Raw genomic sequence first — 21,099 nt, forward strand, 5'->3', positions numbered from 1 at the left:
TCTAAAAATTTCCTAGATTTGTTGTTTTGAGATTTTAAATTTCAAACACTAACATTTTTTAGATATCAGTTGTATCGGCAAAGCAAATCAATAGCTGTCCAATGGTATTTAATAAAGTAATGCAGAACTGAACCTGCAGTCAGGTTCTAAAAAGATCTTAGGGGCCATTATTCAACTACCCTTCCAGTGCTTGATGCCCTTGTGCAACGTTTTTCAAAAAGGGGATATTCAGTCTGTGCTGAAATACTCCCAGGCCATCCGGTTTGTTTTGGGCAGCTCCAGCTCTTCGACTGTTTTTAACACTGACCCGAAACCTTTCCTCCCTATAGTTTGCACCTGTGGGTCTCAGTTGTCCTTCTTAGAACCACACAGAACTATTCTTTTCCTTCTACCTGGCAGCCTTTCACATAACTTTTGGTTTATTCTTTTAAAATCTCCTCAGTACTGCCCTGGCCAGGTAACTTAGTTGGCTGGAACTTCATCCCGTACACCAAAGGATTGCAGGTTCAATCCCTGGTTGGGATGCATGTAGGAGGCTACCAATCAATGTTTTTCTCTCTCAGATCAATATATATATCCTCAGATGAGGATTTCAAAAATACGTATCTATAGTACTTTTACCTTTGCTTGATAGGATGTAGTTTCAAAATCATCTTCCTTCTAATTTGTTTTAGTCTCACCAACCCTCTTGAAATAAGTACTCCAAACTGAAAGCAGCAAGCAGGGCATCAGCTGAACAGTATGAGGCAGAACTGTGACTGCTTAACTACTCATGGTCAACTTACAAACTTACTCATCAGTTAAAACCACTAATTCTTAATCAACCACTTCTTTAGGATACTTTATTCTTTCACATTAACATTATTTCCACACAAATATGTCTGGATAGAAATTTGAAAGCAAATAGTCCTAAGTTTTCACCAAGGTTATAAATTTATTAAAACCATAAAATATTCTTTCAGTCACGAAAACCATAAAAAATGTTTGGACCAATTTGAGACCAATTTGTATCATTCTCAAAAAGCAGTATTGGCTTTTTTCTAGTCAGTGTAGTGCTTTCAAGAAAATGAAATATCAGTGTTTTAGTTCTAAACAGTCAGATCTTGAGAAGGGCTTGCATTATGGAGATGTTTCTCAGAAATTATGGTGCTACTTTCTTGAAAAACGATTTCTAAGTATTTAATATAGTATTTGAAGGAGAGTAGCTTCCAACACTCCAGATGTGCTGTAAATTACATTTGTAGTTGGTGACTTTGTATTGGATTGTGGATAATCAGAGTATCATTTTATGGTATATAAAATCCAACAGGAAAAAAGACAACAGAAGAAAATTTTAACCTGTCATTTTTTTGTAAAATAATTATAATTATGCTTTCTCAACTTGCATCCTTCTGTTCTCTTTTTCCCAGCTATTAGATCATCTTAATGCATGCTGCCTTGTAATTTCTTTTCCCTTCCCCATACCTCCATCTCAGAAAAACCATGGTTTTAGTTTTAAGCCATAATAACGTTCTACTTTGTGCATTCCTATGTCAGGCATTCAGAGGACCGATGATACAGTCCTGCACTCCCGAAATACAAAACGTACATCTAAAGCATGAGACAAATTCCACTAGATGTGTCATAATCAATGTCATTAATTGTAGTCACTCTTTAACTAGTAATCCACTTATGTTTTTACTTACAGTAATCTGAGAAACCAAATAATGTGTAACTTTTTCTTCTTTTTGCCTTTGCTGTAGCTTGTGTACAGTGGATATAGCAAAGAAACCCTAAGACAGAGAGAACTTCAACTAAGTGTACTCAGTGCAGAATCTCTGCGGGAGAATTTTTTCTTGGGTGGAATAACCCTGCCTTTGAAAGATTTCAACTTGAGCAAAGAAACGATTAAGTGGTATCAGCTGACTGCAGCAACCTATTTGTAAGCTAGTGAATTTCTGAGCTTTGGAAGCAAGCAGTTATAAACATGTACATGCACGCACACGCCTGTGCATGCACACACATGAGAACTGTGTATACGGTTTTTGTACTTGGACAGAAATTATAAAGTAAATGTACTTGCTGGATTTCAACACATGTGTTGGCCCAACAGTCACATAACTAACTTTTATGAATTTGTTGAAGCCATTGCCGTTTTAAAGTCATTATATAGAATGCTATAAACCCTAAACTTAATATATAGTAAGTCTGAAAAAGACTTAGTTGGTGAACAATTTAATCCTCTCTTGAGTAATTCAGAGAAGTAGCTTTAGGTTGGTCTATTTTTCATTGTTTCTTACACAGACACAGCATGTTTGTTTTGCTGTTTTGCACCTTTTACAGCCTCTACCCTGTCACGTTTGCAAACACCAAAGGAAAGGACAGGTGCAGGATGTTGCCGTAAAATGCAGCTGCTATTCACAGGGCCGAAAAGCAAAGCACAAATTATAGATAATTATGTTAAGAACTACTAAGTAGTTTATAGAAGTAGGAAGAAATAATATTGCTTTTTATTTTTCATGTCTTTAAAGCCTTTGTCAGAATTAAGTGCCAATTACTGAAGTTGTAAATAATGGTGCCTTAACTTCTTCACATGCTTCCTTGGCACTTCATTCTGATTATTTTTCCTGACTTGATCAGTAGTAAATTTGACTCACCTTCAACTTACTCAAGACATTATGTACACTTACTAGTGTTTTTCCCACAGAAAGAGCATTTTCTCTACTTCTGACGTGTGACTTACTTAAAGTCAGCCATTTAATGTACGTTGTTACCTGGTAACTGAATGCGATTCATTGATATAGCAATACACTAGATTTCATCATTCCATTATAATCCTTTCTGTATTCTCAAGAGTGTGAGTTGAAGTGGTAGTTTCACTTCCACATATCTGTACTCCACCCCCGCATTAAACAAGTGAAAACTGTTTACCTGTGTACCCATTCCTGTTTGGTAGAGCTCCCACAAGGAGGGCCGACTCTTCACAACAGGGCCAGGGCAAGATTCTAGGGTCCAGACTGAATTTTTATATAGACTTTTATGGCAAAGTTGGTCTTGTAAACTGTCTTACATTTGTAAATGTACATTCAAAAGTTATTTTCCTTAATATAATGTGACTCCGAATCATAAGGGACATGATTGAAATTATTTACAGTAACCATTAAGATTCATTTTTATTTGTTCAGGTTCACATAGTTTTGTGTTTAGTTTGGATAAATATGTATATATATACTCTCATGGCTAAAACAGAAATTCACTTTTTAAATGATAACAGAGATTATAACAATCTGGGTGCTGTGAGATAACTGACAAAATATGCAATGTAGAATACCAAGAAAGGAAGGACAGTTTGCAATTCCATTGTCCAGAACAGAATTTTTATGAACTGTGCAGATGTGTCATATACATGATACCTTCAGAGCAGAAATAGATGAGTTGAGGATGTATTGGTGAGACAGGCTAAAAAAAGAGAGGAAAAACTTGAAATTTTTGGTGCCTAACACTAATGGTCCATTTGTAGGAAACCCCGCGAGTATGATATATGAATGTCTTTTTTTTTTTAATGTTAAAATGTGTTGTCTATTTAATACATTAATTAAAATGTAGGTTAAATCACCACCATTAATTTTTTTCACATACCGTTAACATTTTCTTAAGTGTGTAAGTAGCTTTGCAAATGTAAAAATACTAAATATTTTCACTTGAACTTTTGAGACCTAATTCCATTCCATGAGCTGTCACTCCGCCACTGTCACAGTATGGTTTCGGTAACGTACACTGCCTGTTCGCAGTCTTACTGCAGTGTCTGTTAGCACAAATAATACAGCTAGAAAATGTGACGTCACTTTTAAATTACAAGAAATCTGGATTCTTATCTAAAAGTGTATATTATGATTAATATTTTATAGTTAACCAGAGTTCAGAACAGATGGTAATGTTTTCGTAATTTAACTCATTTTGTGCCTTTTTTGGTCATAACAGCATACATACACACTTTACATATATTTTAATATATGTTATTTCTTTGTGAAATGCTAATCTTCAGCCCTTACCAAAAAAAGGGGGAGTGGGGACAGAGACACCTCTTTGCACTACTACTATCAATAGATTTTAGGTCGGTTGGATTTTAAATCACTTTTGTAGAGCCTGCATTCAAGTAAATCAAACTAAAGTTTAAACAAACTGGCCAAGACACTAATTTTTATGTATAATTATGTTTTATATCTATCTTTATTGAGTAAAAATAATTATATGTAAGTCCTGCACCAGAAGAATTCTTCCTCCTTGGAGTATTTTGGGATTTGAAAATAATGGTTTGCTCCAAAAAAGCCTATTGTTTTCTCTACTGAGAAACCCAATGTAGACATTGCACTGACGTTTTTATTACTGCCTTTATAAGAATCGATAGATATCTAAATGTTAAGGCATGAATGATCTTTGATATTCTTTTATCTTTTCAAGTTAAAGTTGTATAAACATTTAAATTGCCTTAAATTGGTTAACTCTTCTTTTCTAGGATTCAAATGTTGTGGCATTTAAAAAAGAAAACATTCAATTTTGATACTTAGACCTCAGATCAATAAGGAGCGAAGCCACACTACTAAAACCATAGATTGACTTACAGGCTATTTGACTAGCAGTGCAAATATGAATGAACATGGCAATTAGTCTCATCTATAAGAACCAAATACTTTAATTATATTAAGGTAGTGAGTAAAGATGTATAATATTTTTATTAATTCCTTGAATATATTCAGTGGATTGGATGTGACTTCATAATTGTACTATGATTGTATTAAAATATTTCTGGAATAAAGGAACTCTGCTATCATTTTTTCCTCATCATCAACATATTAATGTTTTGGTTCCCAAATTGGAGCTAACTGTTGCTGTTCTTTGCATTTCACTCAGGAGTTTATTAGGTCAGATAATCCAGAATTTTAGAACTGACCTGTCGGTTGCCCATAAAGACGTCTAAATAAAGTGTGCCTGGTTTCTAAGTGTGGCTCTTTGAACAAGGTCCGGATTGCCACTTTCCTAGAGCCCCATCACCATTTCACAGGACTGAAATCCTTCTTTGAGTATATTTCCTGGCCTTTGGTAAATATTAAATAGTGTAGTAACAGCCATGTCATAGACATATATGCACAACAGGGAAATGTAGATTATTCTAATACAAAACCATACCATAATGTGTAAAAGGGCTTACACAGCATGAAGAGCAATAACTCAAACAGAGATAACTTGTTGGCAGTAATGAACTCAGTTTCTGCAGAAAACTGACTTTATTTCACCTGTACTCTTTTGAAGCACATTAGCATGCAAATTTTAGACATTCAAAATTAGACAACAGTGTAATAAACTCCATGAATGAATCCACCGTACACCTACAAGTTATTACCATAGTCTACTATTATTTGATCTATGGTAACTAGGTTGTGTGTAGGTATAGATATGAGAGGGGACCCCCACCAAAAGGCCAGGATTTATTTATAAAAAAATTGTGTATTTTTAAATGTGTAAGTTTCAGTCACCTTCAAAATACTATCCATTTAATGCAATGCACCTATTAAGACATTTTTTTTGTTTTTGAACTCATTCATTTTGATGCCTTTTAGTGCTTCTGTCGTTTGTTTCACCTCTTCCACCTCGGCAAAACATTTCCCTTTGAGCACTTTTTTCATTCAGGGAAACAAAAGTCGCTTGGTGATTAGATCCAGTGAGTAGGGAGGGTGGGGCATGGAGGCCATGCCATTTTTGGTCAGAAACTGCTGAACACTCGGTGAGTGTGGGCAGGTGCACTTATAAATCACCCATCATGAAAAGGGCAAACGTGTTAGAGTCTTCAAAAAAAATTTACTTGAAACCAAAACGCAGCCGCTCTCACTAATGCCATCTAGTACACTGATACAGATGGATTCCTAGGACACCCGCACAGTGGGGGAACCTGTACTACAAGGGCATGGCCCTCGAGAAGATATTTCCGGTTTTGGGGGGGGTCCTTTAAAGCTAAGAAGAAAGCCAACCCAATTTATAAATGGACAAATGACTGAGTAGACACTCCTCCAAAATGGTCAATTACATGAAAAGATGCTCAACCTCATTAGTTATTAGGGAAATACAAATTAAAATAAGTTACTAATTTCACACCCAGTAGGATAGCTAGAATAAAAAGTGTGAGGGTGCAGAGAAACTGGCACCCTCGTTTATTGCTGGTGGGAATGCAAAACAGCGCAGCAGCTGTGGAAAAATTTGGCTGTTCTCAAAAAGTAAACCGTTAGTTACTCTATGACCCAGCAGTTCATATACTGTGTGTGTATATATATATATAATCTTGAGAACTGAAAACAGGTACTCAAATCCTTGTACACACATGATCAAGCATTATTCATAATGGACAAAAGATACAAACCAGATGTCCATCAACCGATGGCATGTATAAAATGTGAGATATCTATAAAATGTAATATTACTGATTATACCAAGACACTGAATTGTACACTTTAAAACAGTTAAAAGAGCAAATTTTATGGTATGTGAATTGTAACTCAAAAACTTAGAAGGCTATACAATTTTTAAAACCCTTTGTTCATGGAATCTCTAATAACTGTAAACAATGACTATCTTTGATAGTAGAATTATAATTTTCCCCCTTTGTCTTTAAAACATCAGAAGATTCCCACCTGGCCTAGTGGCTCACTTGGTTCCAGTACACGAAAAGGTTGCGGGATCAGCCCTGCCTGAGCACATACCTAGGATGCGGGTTCAATCCGCAGTGGGGTCACAGGAGGCAACCAATACATTCCCTCCGTCCCTCCGTCTCTCCCTCCTTCATGAACATACTCCCGAATGTGGAGAAAAGAAAAGAAATGGCGGTGGCAGGGGACCGGGGTGGGTAATCATTACGACTAATTACTTCCAGTCTGGCACTTTTCACCATAGTATTCTAGCTGAGAATTTATTAAAGGGCAGGGATAGCCCTTGAGGTATCTAGTGCTAAGGACTGGCGTTAGTGAATAAATAAAGAATTGTGTACCACTAAACGTCAAGCACCCAAATTCGCTGGGGACGGGGGCGCAGATAACACCCTTTCCTGGCGCAGTTGTCTCTGCTCCTTGCCCATTCCCGGTCCGTGACTGAAACCTGCAAGACCGTGGCGCAGGCAACCTCTTGAGACGCGTACAGTCCCAAGTAGAGGCGAATTAATTTCCCGCTCTGTACACGAATCAGTCAAAACCAATGCACGCCGGGATGTGTAGTCCTGTCGACGGAAGACTCCACCACCACCACGAAAATGCAATTTGAGATACGTAGTTGCTTAGACGCCGAAGGCCACGCAACGTACCTCCGCCTTTCGCATGAGAGGAAGCAGGGACGTGTGAGGTCACTTCCTGCGTGCTGGGTGGCTTCCTTCGGCGTACCAATTCACGCTCTCTTTTTGGACCTCGTTCTCCGCCATCATGGGTCGCATGCACGCTCCCGGGTGAGCGCGGGTTTCCCGGCGGGACGGAGAGCTCGGCCGCGGGCGTGGGGGGACAGGAGGCAGGGTGCGCAGCGGGTGGAGGGGGTGATGTTCTAGGCTGCTGTGGCACAGAGCGCCGCTTCACCCCACGACTGCTTCTTTCCCCAGGAAGGGCCTGTCCCAGTCGGCTCTACCCTACCGCCGCAGCGTCCCCACCGTAAGTAGCGTGTGGGGACCGGGAAGAGGTGGGGGCGGGGGGTGCCGTTCGTCGCTCCGGGGAAGTGGCGCCGGGATGGGGGCCATGTGAGCATGAGCGACCTGAAGGACGGAAGGACCGCTGTGCTTCGCTACGCTCCCGGGTTTGTCGTCCTAAGGCCGCTTTCTTTTCTATAGTGGCTGAAATTGACGTCTGACGACGTGAAGGAGCAGATCTACAAACTAGCCAAGAAGGGCCTGACTCCCTCACAAATCGGTGAGTGTTTTTGTTTAATGTAGCCCCTTTCGCCTGCCTTCGTGCAACTTCCTGAAAAGCGCGGGGGTGGGGTAGGGGTAAATGTGCCTTGAAAATCTTTTGCCATCTGTTGGCTTTACTGTCGACGACCCAGACATAATCTTCGTTTTATGGAACTCTGGTTCTCTGAAGACGGTAAAAATACTAAAGCCTTGTCCAAAATTTAATAGGTGTTTACTGTGGGCTAGACACTCTTCTAAGTGCTTGGTTCTAAGCACTTCAGGTACAGTGACTAAGCTTAAATCTGACAGGAATGCTTACAAATAAATACTAGCAGTTTTTCCCATCCTACAGTTGAGGAAACTGAGGCACGATGTGGCCATATACCTAGCCTTAAATCCCAGAGCTGTTAAGTGGAGGAGTGAGTTAAGATGGGCTACTCCAGAATGCTTGTCACTTTCCCGCAGTTAGATGCGGTATGAACCTCAGCTGTGTGTGACTTTGCAGGTGGCTTCATTCAGCAAATGTTTTGAATTGCATTCAAAAAATGTAATGTGGTTATGGACCCTGAGAATACATACAGACGTGGGGAAAAGGGCAAAATATTTGCTCTCCTGCAGCTTGTAGTGGAGACATCACACACACTAGGAAATATATAGCAGACTGTCTTGTCAAGTAGTCAGATGGTGCTATTTTGAGATGTTTAAAAAATAAGGTATATTACATTTTTAGAATAGCTGATACTCCTAACAAATGTTAGCTGGTTTTAATTGAGCAAATATACATAGCCAGAATCTTATTAATGGTGTTGATGTCTTACAATCTAGCAAGCTCACTGTGATGATGGTCTTCCCACATTCGCAGTTTCCACCAGAAGGGCTGTCCTCCGTGTTGGGTAAACCTTCCTTGGATGTCTGAGTGAGCTTTGCGTGAATTCTCACATTGGTTTCTGTGATGTATAAAAGTGAGCCCCATTTCACAGATGGGAAACTTGAAAAGTGACTAGATCTTGGAATCTTGACGTCATGTGCTCCAGTTTGTGTGTTTAGTTTGGGAATTGATACTATATTACTGTCTTTACAGGTGTGATCCTGAGAGACTCACATGGTGTTGCACAAGTACGTTTTGTGACGGGCAATAAAATCTTGAGAATTCTTAAGTCCAAAGGACTTGCTCCTGATCTTCCTGAAGATCTCTACCATTTAATTAAGAAAGCTGTTGCTGTTCGAAAGCATCTTGAGAGGAACAGAAAGGTGAGAGAACAGAACTGCTTGTACTAATTTTCTTCAATAAAATAGTATGCATCAGATTCTAATTAGATATGGTGGTTTAGGGCGCAGACTAGTCACCTTAAACTTGCTTTGAAATTAAACTTTGAGCTCTGGCTGGGTGGCTCAAATTGGTTGGGGTGTCATTTGTGCATCAAAGAGTCTCGGGTCAGGATAAATGCAGAAGCAACTGATGGCTGTTTCTATTTCACGTCAATGTGTTTTTTTTTTCCCCTCTCCTCTGTCTCCCACCTCCCTCTCTCTCCCTTCCTTTCTCAAATCAGTGAGAGATTTTTTTTTTTTTTATGAGGATATTTTTTAAAAATCTACCAGAAGAGATTGAAAGAGGAGAGCTTTTGGTTCCCCTAGTTATAGTATATTCAGTTGGTTGAAAATGTTGAGGTGTTTATTTGCTGAGTTTTACAAATCATTCCTCCTCAGTCTTGTGGAAGGAAACCTTAAATTCCCTTAAGGGCTTCATATAGCCACATGAACCTGAGCTTTGATTCTGTTACAGGGTAACTTTTTATTAAATTGCATAGTGTCTATACATTCTCTTGTTATGATAATGTTTAGTTTTAAGTGGCTTTCTTGAACTCAATCAATTTTTATTTTTAGGATAAGGATGCTAAATTCCGTCTGATTCTGATTGAGAGCCGTATTCACAGGTTGGCTCGTTACTATAAGACCAAACGAGTTCTCCCTCCCAATTGGAAATAGTAAGTATCAACCTTACTTGTTAACAAGAGCAGTAGTTAGCCAGATAGTAAATATAGTAAAAGGACTGATAGTAATGTTTTAGGTCATGGCTGTGTGGTCAACTAACTACTCTTCGAACTTGGTTGTTATAACAGGAATATAGCCATAGATAATATACAAACAAATGGGTGTGGCCATTTTCCATTGAAACTTTATTTGCAAAGAGTCAAAGGGCCATAATTTGCAAACCCCTGAGTAGAACATGAACCAAGCCTTTTGAATCCCTTTTGGATAGTGGGTAAAATGTCAGTTAATACCACTGCTCCTAGGTGTTTGTTTTGTCTTTATTTTTATCAGTTGCTCACTGTGATGATTAATTTCCAAATATTTGCAGTTTCCAGTAGAAAGTTTTTTAGTTACGTTGGCCACTTCTTCCTTGGGTGTCTCAGTGAGCATCATTAATTCGTTAATGCTTGAGCCACAATGAACTGTTTTAGGAACCTCAGCAGTTCAGTTTGGTGCATTTATATATTTGGGATTATTTTAGTGGTTTGGAAATAACTCCATTAGCTGGGAGGTTATATAAATGAATATGGAGGACCTGTATTAAACCAGTTTTCTCCCCTCTCCCTTTCTTCCTTTTCAGCGAGTCATCCACAGCCTCTGCCCTGGTTGCATAAAATGTCTACTCAAGCAATAAAACCATTGTTTAACTAGACACGTTTTGTATTTCTTTGCCTTAAAAAAACTATCAGCAATTCGTATGTGTTGCTCTTTTTTTGCCGTGGAAGTGTGTTAACAGAATTAGAATTGTGTAATTCCACAGCATTAAGATAGCATCCACTATTGCATCCAGTTTATAAGTTGCATCTAGTTGAGCAGGTCATACTTCATCAGGCTGAACGAGAACAGGAAGTAGTGAGATAATTGTTTTGATGTCAGGGCGAAAATGTTTCTAGTATTTTTAATGTATTCAATATTACCTACTTAGAATCGTGGTAAATGTTATTCACAGTGTAGTTTCAGAAATGTGTATGTGAACGTGTCTCTGGAGAAATAGCATTTTTAGTATGGAGGGACCTCGGAAGAAAGTGATACTTATTCCATACTTGCTGGTGAGGCTTCCAGATGAGGAAGGGATTCAGGGGACATAAGGAAGCACAGTTCCATCTGGAGCCGCAGAAACAGGAAGAACTGAGGTGAGCTCAGGTCCCTGAGCCTTGCAACTTTTGGATGAGTGAAAATAAAATTAATTCAGTTGGGTGTTGCCAGAACATTTCTTTTCATTCTTAAAAGAACCTAATGGGGTATGTGGATGTGTCTGTTTGAAAAAGGGCAGTTCTCTTGAACAGCTTGGAGGGAGTGGTACAAGGCTCCAAGACCAGTGAATGAGGAGCTGGGTGTCTGGCAGGTGCATGGAGCCGTGCTCCTCCAGAATGCAGGGAAAGTTACAGCAGGCCATTTATTTGGAGCACCTTTAAAAAAGTTTATATTTAATAAGCTTTTTACTTCAACTTTATTCTATGTAGTAATAGTGTGTAGTCCTTGTTTTCAAGAGACCAGCATTGATTGGTTGCGGGGTGGGGTGTATAGACACCCGAAGCATTTACCTTGTTCTTCAGGACTCTATTTGTGTACCCCGCATTATGTGCTCTATGCTGGCTCTGCACACTGATTCAGTCCCAAAAAGGCTCACAAATCTGGGAAACAAGTGAGGAAACAGTATTTTACCCATTTCTTGTGTTCATGTCTTAAAAGTGGCTTGCCAACACAAAGGAATAAACTTATAATAAAGCAAACATCTCTAAGTAAAAAAGGTAACATCCTTTCCAAATCCTGGATGGCTGACAAATGGTGAGTATTGGTTTTGGACCAAAAACTAGTCAGTTGTAGGTGGGACATTTGATGTTGAAAAGCATCTCTTAGGTTTTCTTTAATGAGTACATAGTTTAATTGTTGTCATCAAGTAGACAATTACTGCAAATATTAGCCTGTGTGTTGGAGTTTTATATGAGAAGGGAGGATGGAGAAGAGAGAAACCAATGTGAGAAACTGCCTCTCGTATCTCCTGACCTGAGACCAAGCCCACAACCCAGGCATGTGGCTTGACTGGGAATCTAACTGCCAACCTTTTGCTTTGCAGGACAATGCCCAACCAAGTAAGCTATACCAGTCAGGGCTGTTAGAAGTTTTTTAATGCCTTAAAAAAGTAATATACTTGGTAATAATATAAGAAAGAAAATGTAAAAACCACCTGCAGTCCTTTTGAGTGGGCAGAGGAGTCAGACTTGGCTTTCAGAAATGGCCTTCCCACTTAAAGACTCTCAGGAACCTCTAATATGTGGCAGTTAAGTCATTCAAAGAGATCCCTAACAGTTTTTACTGAGCATCCCTTCAGATGACCACCTGTTTATATATTCACAGACACTTGTTTGCATGTGGATATCATACTGCATATATCATTACATGATTTACTTGTTATGTCCTAGTTGTGGACACTTAGTATCCCATACACGTCATGTGACAATTTGCCCTGTAGTTTTGAGATAAATTCCCAGGAATGGAATCTTTGGCATGTTTTGTATTTTCTGTATTTTGGAAAACTACTTTTTAAAAGTGTACTGATAAGTACTCAAAAAGTGCATGAGAATGTCGTTTCCTCACATCCTTTCAAATTTCTTTTTTAAATTGATTTTTAGAGGAATGAGAAATACTGATTTGTTGTTCCATATACTTAGGCATTCATTGGTTGATAATATGTGCCCTGACCTGGGATTGAATCCTCAACGTTGGCATATCAGGACAGTGCTGCACCCAATTGAGCTCCTGTACAAAGCCTGTTTTTAATTGTTCAGATGTTTGTAAAGAGAGGTAGTGATTCTCTATTCTCTTTTACTTCTTTGGTTATTGATGAGTATCTTATGTTTACTTTTTGTGAATTATCAATTCATGCCCTGTTCCAGTTTCTACTTTGGAACATTGTTACTCTGAAACTTTCATCATGTGCTACAATTATTCACAATTTCGATCTTGTTTATGCTGTTTTTTCTGTAGAAGGAATTTTATTGATACTGCCCCTGATGATTTTCCTTTTTTTAATTGATCTTTTTATTTTCAGTGATTGGTCTAATTACATTTTTATTTTTTTCCGTTTTTTCTTTTCTGTTTTATATAGTATGGTCTTCATCTGTATCCCAGACTTACACATTTATTCCTCTTTTTTAAAAAAATTATTTACTTTTTAGAGAGAGGGAAAGGGAGGGAGAAAGGGAGAGAAACATCAATGTACTAGAGATGCATCGATCAGCTACCTCTCACGCTCCCCAACTGGGGAACCTGGGCCGCAACCCAGGCATATACCCTGACTGGGAATCGAACCTGGGACCTTTTGGTTTGCAGGCCAGCACTCAATTCGTTGAGCCATGCCAGCCAGAGATATTCTCTTTTTAAACAAAAGCTTCTGTGTGCATTTTCTTTGTACATCTATTTGAAGCAGTTGGAATCAGCATATGGATCTTATTTGTCCAAATCTATGTATTTATGAGCGCCTAGGATTTGAAGGTTTCCTTCAAGAACTGTTCTTTTCATTTAAAAATCAAGTGACAGGCGTTAATCCTACTAAATTGAAGTTATGCATATATGTGGTTTTAAAAGTCATATTTTACAAGTCTTTAACTGAAAGCAGTCTTTTTCCCTTTTGCAGCCTGAAGTCTAGGTCTACTGATTTCAACTCAGCTATTTCTCTGACATTTAATATGCCTTATTTCTAAATAATGTCCTTTAAATGAAATTCACATAACATAAAATTTACCATTTCCAGAGTAATTCAGTGGCATTTAGTGTACTCATAATATTGTACAACTGCTACCCGTATTTAGTTATAAAATGTTTCATCACCTCAAAATAAAACCCCGTAGTCATAAAGCATTTACTCCTTATTCTCCCCTCGCACACCTCTGGCAAACCACCCATTTGCTTTCTGTTCCTCTGGGTTTACTTATTCTGGGTATGTCATGTAAATGGAATCACACAATATGTGACCTTTTATGTCTGGCTTTCACTTAGTATCGTGTCTTTGGGGTTCATAGTGTAGCATGTATCAGTACTTCATTTTTATTACTGGATATTCCACTGTAGGTATGTACCATAATTTGTTAATTGATGTATATTTGGGCTGTTTCTACCTTGTGGTTATTTTGCATGTACATGGACTTGTTTGAGTCCCTGTTTTCAATTCTGGATATATATATAGAAGTGGAATTGCTCTAAATAATATTCTAGGATTTCTTGGGTTTTAGTTTATACCTCTTCCCCTGGAATCCTCATAATATGTTTATATTTCTGAATATTCTATATATTGATGTAAGTCTATACTTAAAATTTCTGTAAATATATATTTACGTCAATTATGTTAGTAATGACCTTGCTTTTCTATTTAGTGTTGTGTTCCTATCTGTAATTCATCCCCAAACTTTGAATCATAGTTTAACCCTCAGTATCTTCAGTCAAGTTTACTTTTTCCCGCTCCCCTTGGTAATACCTTTCCCAGGACCTCATCCTCTAACTCCAATGCAGGCCAGTTACTCTTGAGACCTACAGTTCTCCTGTTGCCATCAGCATGGGGGTTCTTCCTGCCTTCAGTGTCAGATCCCCTGTTTCTACATCTCATGTCTTCCTTCTTCCTGGTTTACTCTTTCCTCTTGGTGAAACATCTAGTAGCTTCTGAAGAAAAATTTCAATCCTTGGACCTCCTTCTTTGTTTATACCAGCTCCTAGGTAATTTCATCTGGTCTGTGGCTTTAAGTGCTATTTTTGAGGTTATTGCACTAAAATTCATACCTCCAGCGCAGACCTTCCCAGAACTCTTGCCTTAGACATGCGCCCATGTATTCAACATTGCCACTTGGATCTCTAATAAACACCTGGATTTTGTTTATTTCAAGTTGATCTCCTGGTTTTTGCAGCCCAAGGCTGCTCTCAGGACATCTCTATCTTAGTAAAGGGAAATTTGATTTATCCTCCAGCCAAAAACCTGAGTCATCCTTGCCTTTTTTTCTTACACCACATACACACCTGATCACCATATCCTCTTGGTTCCACCTTAACATATCACAAATTTGCCCACTTACCACTGCTACAACCACCCTAGTCTGAGTCACCTTCTCTTACCCTCACTACTGTAAAGGCCTCTTTTTGCTCCCTGAGACCTCCACCAGGTCTTTTCCACATCTAGCATCTAGGATGATTTTTCAAAATGTAAGTCACATGGTATTCCACGTGCTCAAAAACCTCCGGTGGTTCCCACCTCATTCATAATAAAAGCTAAAATCCGTATCTTGCCCTGCAAGGAAGTATCAGCCAGAATCTGGCAAGAAACAGATGGATGTCACACTCAAATTGAGAAATTTGGAGTGTCTTTTAAAGAAACTCTTTAAAAGTTATGAGTCACCTGTAACATCAGGTGACCAGAGCAGGGGGAGGAGTGGGCCTGGAGACACGAATGGAGAAAGTACCGGGACAAGGGCCCCGGAGATCTGACGTCTGGCTGCCTCTGCCTTTTACCTCCCACCACCCTTGCCAGTCGCATGAGCCTGGCTTCACTCTTCCCCAGATGTCCACACGGCTCCTGCATTTGAGGTCTCTGTTCAACTGTGACCTCACCAGAGAAGCTCTTTAAAAAACACCCTCCCACCGCGCCCTCCATCTCCCCAATCCTGCTGTTCTTCCGAGTACTGAGTGCTGCCTAAATTATTACATTGATGTTTTCAGATTAAAGGTAACCCCCATTAGAGCAGGGGCTTTGTTCACTGCTGTAGCCCTAATATTTAGAAGAATGTTTGACACATAGTAGGTCCTCAATAAATATTGATTAAATGAATGCATGTAAAGGATGGAAAAATTTTTGAGATTTTGGAAAAAATCTTTTTTCCACTCTCATTGTTGAGAATTTGACTAGCAATAGAGTCTCGGTTGGAAAAAACTTCCTAAAAATTATCACTGCTTATTGTATCCAGCTTTAAAAAGCAAACAGAACAAAAACAACTGCCCCCTAACCCTCCTGCTGCTGAGAAGTCAGATGTCATTCTGATTTCCACTCCTTTTGTTTTTTAACCTGTTTTTTTCCCCCTTACTCAGTGCTTTTAGGATTGTCTCTTTATTGTTTGGTGTTTTGAGAGTTGCAATAATACCTTGGTTTTATCTTCTTCATTTGTTCTGGTACTTGAGCTATTTCAGTCTCAAAATTACCTTGCACTTCTGGGAAATTTTCTTGAATTATTCCTTTAATTTTTCTTCCATTCTGTTTTCTGTGTTTTCTTTCTGGAACTCATTATTTTCACGTTAGACTTTCTGGACTGATACTTTAATTTTTAAAATTTTTTAACAACTACTGTCCATCTCCTTTCCTGCTTTCTGGGAGTTTTCAACTTTATCTTCCAATCTTACTAAGTTTCTCATTTCTGTCTTCAGGAGCCAGTGGCATGTTGGTAAATGTACATATGTGTGTATATACATGTATATATGTTTTATGTTGTTAAATGTATGTTGGTATATGTTTAACTCTCCAGTGGGGGTGGGGAGAAGACAATTCTGACTTGCAATGTTTATCTGTTTCTGTGTATGAAACCTCCCATAGTGGGAGGTTTCAAGCTACCAAGGGGATATCACAGTGGAGTTGATGGAGATGCTTGGTAGGGGGCCATGATATTGTATTTTTCCTGTACAGGAACAATAAATGTAAATGACTTTAAGACTTTGGATAATAGAAAATGGTGTAAAATAATCAGGAAATGGTGAGTTTTGAGAATTACATTTTTAATATATAATTAATTTTCAGTTTGTATAACTTAATTTTTAATAATGCCTGTGCTTAACTGACTTGCAGAATTCCTGAAAACTTAGCAGCTGGCTTCTGTGAGCCCTTATGAGCAAGATACAGCTCACCACTGTTAAGCGCTCATTTCATTCCCAGAATTTTCTTTTTTATAGAAATCTGTTGTTTTATATTTTCTCATCTCTGAATACATAATGACAATCTTAAATTTTTTATGCTTCTACATTGTCTGTTTTCTCTGAGATAATTTTTTTGTTTGTTTTTTATGTTAGAGTCCTTCCTCCAATGTCCAATAACCCGTGTAAGGCTCTGAATTGTGATGCCCACTATGTAGTACATACGGAATTGTTTCCGGATGCAGTTACTCTTTTTCACTGCTAGGTGGCGTACATTGCTGTTGCTGGTGATACTAACAGGATATACCCGCAGCTTAAAATTTAAAAGTAGTCTCACATTTATATTTCTTCGATTTTTACACCTTCCCAAAAAGGTAGCTCCAGATTTTTTGGGAAAAATGTTTGGCATAAATTCATTATTTTTTAAATTACCCCATTTTAAAGATGGGAAAATTGGCTCAGAAAAGGTAACCGACTTTGAGACTCATAGTAAGAACACTAGGATGCCTAGTGTTCCTATTGCTATACCTTGATGCCCCTTACGAGCTTTTTCCTTCTTTTTTTTTTTAAAGAAAAGGGCGAACAATAATGACCTATGTTTTTCTAGACAAGCCAGTTTAAAAATTAACAGAAACATTTTAGCTAATTCCTAATGTATGAAAATATCCATTAGAGAAATCAAATTTTAAAATCTCTAGAAATCTGAGTGAATTTAGGCACTGTTCTCTTTTATATTTTCTCTCTAATATTGTTACCTATAAGTAAAAATTACTTATAATTTTTAAAATAAGCATAAGACTTATTTTAAAATAAGCATAAGAGTTGCCTTTCAGCTCTAAGCTGTTGGTGGCACCTTGGTCTCACCTGCAGCCCCTCTGCTTCCTACACTACTACCTGTTGCTGTGGCTACAAACACAGGGACACATATAGCAGAAGCTTCGGAATGACAAACCACCAAATCAGGACAGTGGTCCCCTGCAGAGGGAAGATGAGCAGGATTGGACAGAGCTACACAGAGAGTTTCAACTGTTTGTAATGTTTGTTTTTTCCATACAGTAGGTGATATGTACAAGAGGATTTTTGTTATATTTTCCTTTTGTTTGCTCAACATTCTTAAAAAGACTCTATGAAGTCTAGAACTATAAAAAAGCAGTTAATTCACTCCCATTATTTATTGAGCACTTTTGTAACATGTATTCTTGTACACACAGTGGTGAACAGCAATTGATGCATTGCTAATTCATTCAAAACACATTAACTTGCCCATTTAACCTCTTATGGGCAAGGTGCATTTTATTTATTTTAATTAATTAAACTTATATTTTATTTTTCTTTTATTTTTCTTGTAGAATGTTTCATGAATTTCTGTGTCATCCTTGTGCAGGGGCCATGCTAATCTCTGCATGGTTCCCATGTCAATCTATGTGCCACTGGAGTGAGCACTGGTGTTCTTTTCATGTAATATCCTTATCTGGCTTCAGTATCAGGGTAATGCTGGCCTCATAAATTAGGTTTGGCTGTGTTCTCTTCCGTTAAAATTTTTGGAAGAATTGAGAAGGATTGGTATTAATTCTCTTTTAAATGTGAGGTAGAATTCACCAGGAAAACCATCTGGGTCCTAGGCTTTTTCCCTGTTGATTTCTTCTTTGATCCGGTAACTGTTCAGAAGTTTGTTATTTAATTTCTATATAATTGTGAATTTTCCAGCTTTCTCCTGTTATTTCTAGTTTCAAACCATTGTGGTTGGAAGTGATACTTTGTATGATGTCAGTCTTCTTAAATTTGCTAAGACTTGTTTTGTGACCTATCATATCATCCATCCTGGAGAATGTTCCACATGTACTTGAGAAGAATGTGTATTCTGCTGCTGCTGAATGGAATGTTCTAAAACTGTCTGTTAGACTCATTTGGCTTAATGTGGTTTTCAAGTTTATTACTTCCTTATTTATTTTTCTGTCTGGATAATCTATCCATTGTTGAAAGTGTGGTATTGAAGTCCCCTAATATGATTGTAGTCTATTTTTCCCTTCAGATCTCTTAGTATTTGCTTAATGTAGTTAGATGTTCTGATGTTTGGTGCATATATATTTATGATTGTTTTATCCTCTTGATGAATTGACCCTGTATCACTGCATAATCACCTTCTTTGGCTCTCATTAGCATTTTGGGATTAAAGTTTATTTTGTCTCATATAAGCATAGCTATCCCCATTCTCTTGTTTCCACATGTATGGAATATCTTTCTCCATTCCTTCACTTTGTGCCTATGTGTGTCCTTAGAGTTGAAATGAGTTGCATCAAGCCATTCCATGGCTTTTGATTGGAGAATTTAGCCATTTACATTTAATTATTTTTTAATTTCATTACTATCCTATTACAGTTGTCCCAATTTTTCCCTCTTTGCCCTCCTCTGTCCATCCCTCCCACCCCAGAGTAATTATGATACGTAAGGACTCACTAATGTATTTTATTAATTGTTTTCTGGCTCTTTTAGAGTTCACTTGTTCCTTTCTTCCTCTCTTGTGCCTTCCTTTGTGAACTGATGATTTTCCATAGTTATATGCTTTGATTCCCTTCTCTTTATCTTTTGCAAATCTACTGTGGGTTTTTGCTTTGTTGTTACCATGAGGCTTACACATAACATCTTACATGTTACAGATATAAAAGTGTATTTTATGCTGATATTAATTTACCTTTGATCACATATATTCTACCCTTTCATCCCCTCCTTTCTTCATTTTTGATGTCACAATTGACCTCTTTTTATACTGTGTATTCATCAACAAATTATTGTAGTTAGTTATTTTTAATACTCCTTATCCTTTATATTAGAGTTAAGTGGTTTACACACAATCATATTGCATTATTAGAGTATTCTGGATTTGTATATATAATTACCTTTACCTGCATATTGTGTTTTCATATGTTTTCATGTTACTAATTAGCATCCTTTTATTTCAGCTTGAAGAACTCCTTTCAGCATTTATTGTAAGGCAGGCCTAGTAGTGATACACCTCTTTAGCTTTTGTTTTTCTGGGAAATTCTTCATCTTGCTTTCATTTCTAAAGGATAATTTTGCTAGAAGGAGAATTCTTGGTTGGCAGCTTTTTTCTTTGATCAATTTTATTTAACTATTTAACTTTATTGTTGTTCAATTACAGTTGTCCCAATTTCCCCCCACACCTGTGGCTCCCACAGTCAATCCCCACACTGTTGTCCACGTCCATGGGCCCTTTATACATGTTCTTGCCTAGACTCTTCCTTAGCTCCTTTGCTCTTCCTGTTTTTAAGATTCCCTTATTCTCTTTGATTTTTGACAGTTTTATTAAACTTGTGTCCTAGAGAGGAACCTCTTTGAATTTGTTTGGTGCCTTGTGAGCTTCATGTACTTGGATATCCAAATCTCCCCCCAGATTTGGGAAGTTCTCAGCTATCATTGCTTTAAATAAGCTTCCTGTCCCCCTCTTTCTTGGAACTCCAATAATTCACAAAGTATTTCTTTTGATGGTACTGCACAGATCATGTAGGCTTTCCTTACTCTTTTTCATTCTTTGTTCTCCTCTGACTAGGTAATTTCAAAGTTCTTATCATTTAACTCGCAGATTCTTTCTTCTGCTTGATTCATTCTGTTGTTTATACTCTATTGCATTTTTTTTTTCATTTCATTTAATCACCTTCAGAATTTGGTTCTTTTCTATGATTTCTCTTTCTTTTATAAGGTTTTATTTATTTACTTTTTTTTTTTTTAATTTTGAGAGAGGGAAAGGGAGGGAGAGAAACATCAATGTGATCACATGCCCCTAACTGGGGGCCTGGCCCACAACCCAGGCACGTGCCCTGACTGGAAAGTGAACCAGTGACCTGGTTTGCAGGCCAGTGCTCAATCTACTGTGCCACACCAGCCAGAGCTCTATCCCTTTCTTAAATTTCTCATTTTGATCATGTATTGTTTTCCTGATTTCATTGAACTGTCTTTCTGTATTTCCTTGTAGCTAGCTCATTGAGTTTCCTTAAAACAGCTATTTTGAGTTATTTATCAGGTAAATTGCAGATCTCCATGTCTTTGGGATTGCTTGCTAGCAAGATTATTGTGTTCCTTTGGTAGTGTCATGTTTTGTTGGTTTTTCATGTTCCTTAAAGTTTTGTGTTGCTGTCTTCTCATTTGAAAGAGCACCCACCTCCTGTAGTCTTTACTATCTACCCTCTTCTACCTTCTTCAATGTGCCCAAACACTTTAGGATGGATGCTAAACTCTTCTTGTTGCGGGAGGGGCACAAATAAGGGATATCTTAC

At 37.9% G+C, this 21,099-nt stretch overlaps 2 protein-coding genes and 2 non-coding genes across 4 annotated transcripts in view; 3 read left to right on the forward strand and 1 right to left on the reverse strand.

Annotated features, from left to right (window-relative positions):
- Positions 1-4,731, forward strand: part of PIK3C2A (phosphatidylinositol-4-phosphate 3-kinase catalytic subunit type 2 alpha) — an 85,900-nt gene extending 81,169 nt beyond the window's left edge. The window contains exon 33 of the mRNA XM_054586035.1: positions 1,743-4,731. Within this exon, the coding sequence (XP_054442010.1) occupies positions 1,743-1,925 (183 nt within the window). The 3' untranslated portion in view covers positions 1,926-4,731. The remainder of the gene's footprint in view (positions 1-1,742) is intronic.
- Positions 4,732-7,361: 2,630 nt separating this feature from the next.
- Positions 7,362-10,577, forward strand: RPS13 (ribosomal protein S13). Its single transcript, XM_054586271.1, has 6 exons — positions 7,362-7,462; positions 7,610-7,658; positions 7,835-7,913; positions 8,976-9,145; positions 9,779-9,879; positions 10,506-10,577. Exons 1-6 carry the CDS (start codon positions 7,440-7,442, stop codon positions 10,537-10,539), a joined length of 456 nt encoding a protein of 151 aa, XP_054442246.1. The 5' UTR covers positions 7,362-7,439; the 3' UTR covers positions 10,540-10,577.
- LOC129080804 (small nucleolar RNA SNORD14) lies at positions 8,725-8,814 on the forward strand. Its single transcript, XR_008530205.1, has one exon. It is a non-coding gene; the product is annotated as a small nucleolar RNA SNORD14 (small nucleolar RNA).
- Positions 10,578-18,146: 7,569 nt separating the features above from the next.
- LOC129080820 (U6 spliceosomal RNA) lies at positions 18,147-18,250 on the reverse strand. Its single transcript, XR_008530219.1, has one exon. It is a non-coding gene; the product is annotated as a U6 spliceosomal RNA (small nuclear RNA).
- Between the last annotated feature and the right edge of the window lie 2,849 nt (positions 18,251-21,099).

This window comes from Pteronotus mesoamericanus, unplaced genomic scaffold (assembly GCF_021234165.1).
Source record: "Pteronotus mesoamericanus isolate MK-2021 breed Mesoamerican mustached bat unplaced genomic scaffold, CSHL_Meso_final contig_90, whole genome shotgun sequence".
NCBI classification, from domain to species: domain Eukaryota; kingdom Metazoa; phylum Chordata; class Mammalia; order Chiroptera; family Mormoopidae; genus Pteronotus; species Pteronotus mesoamericanus.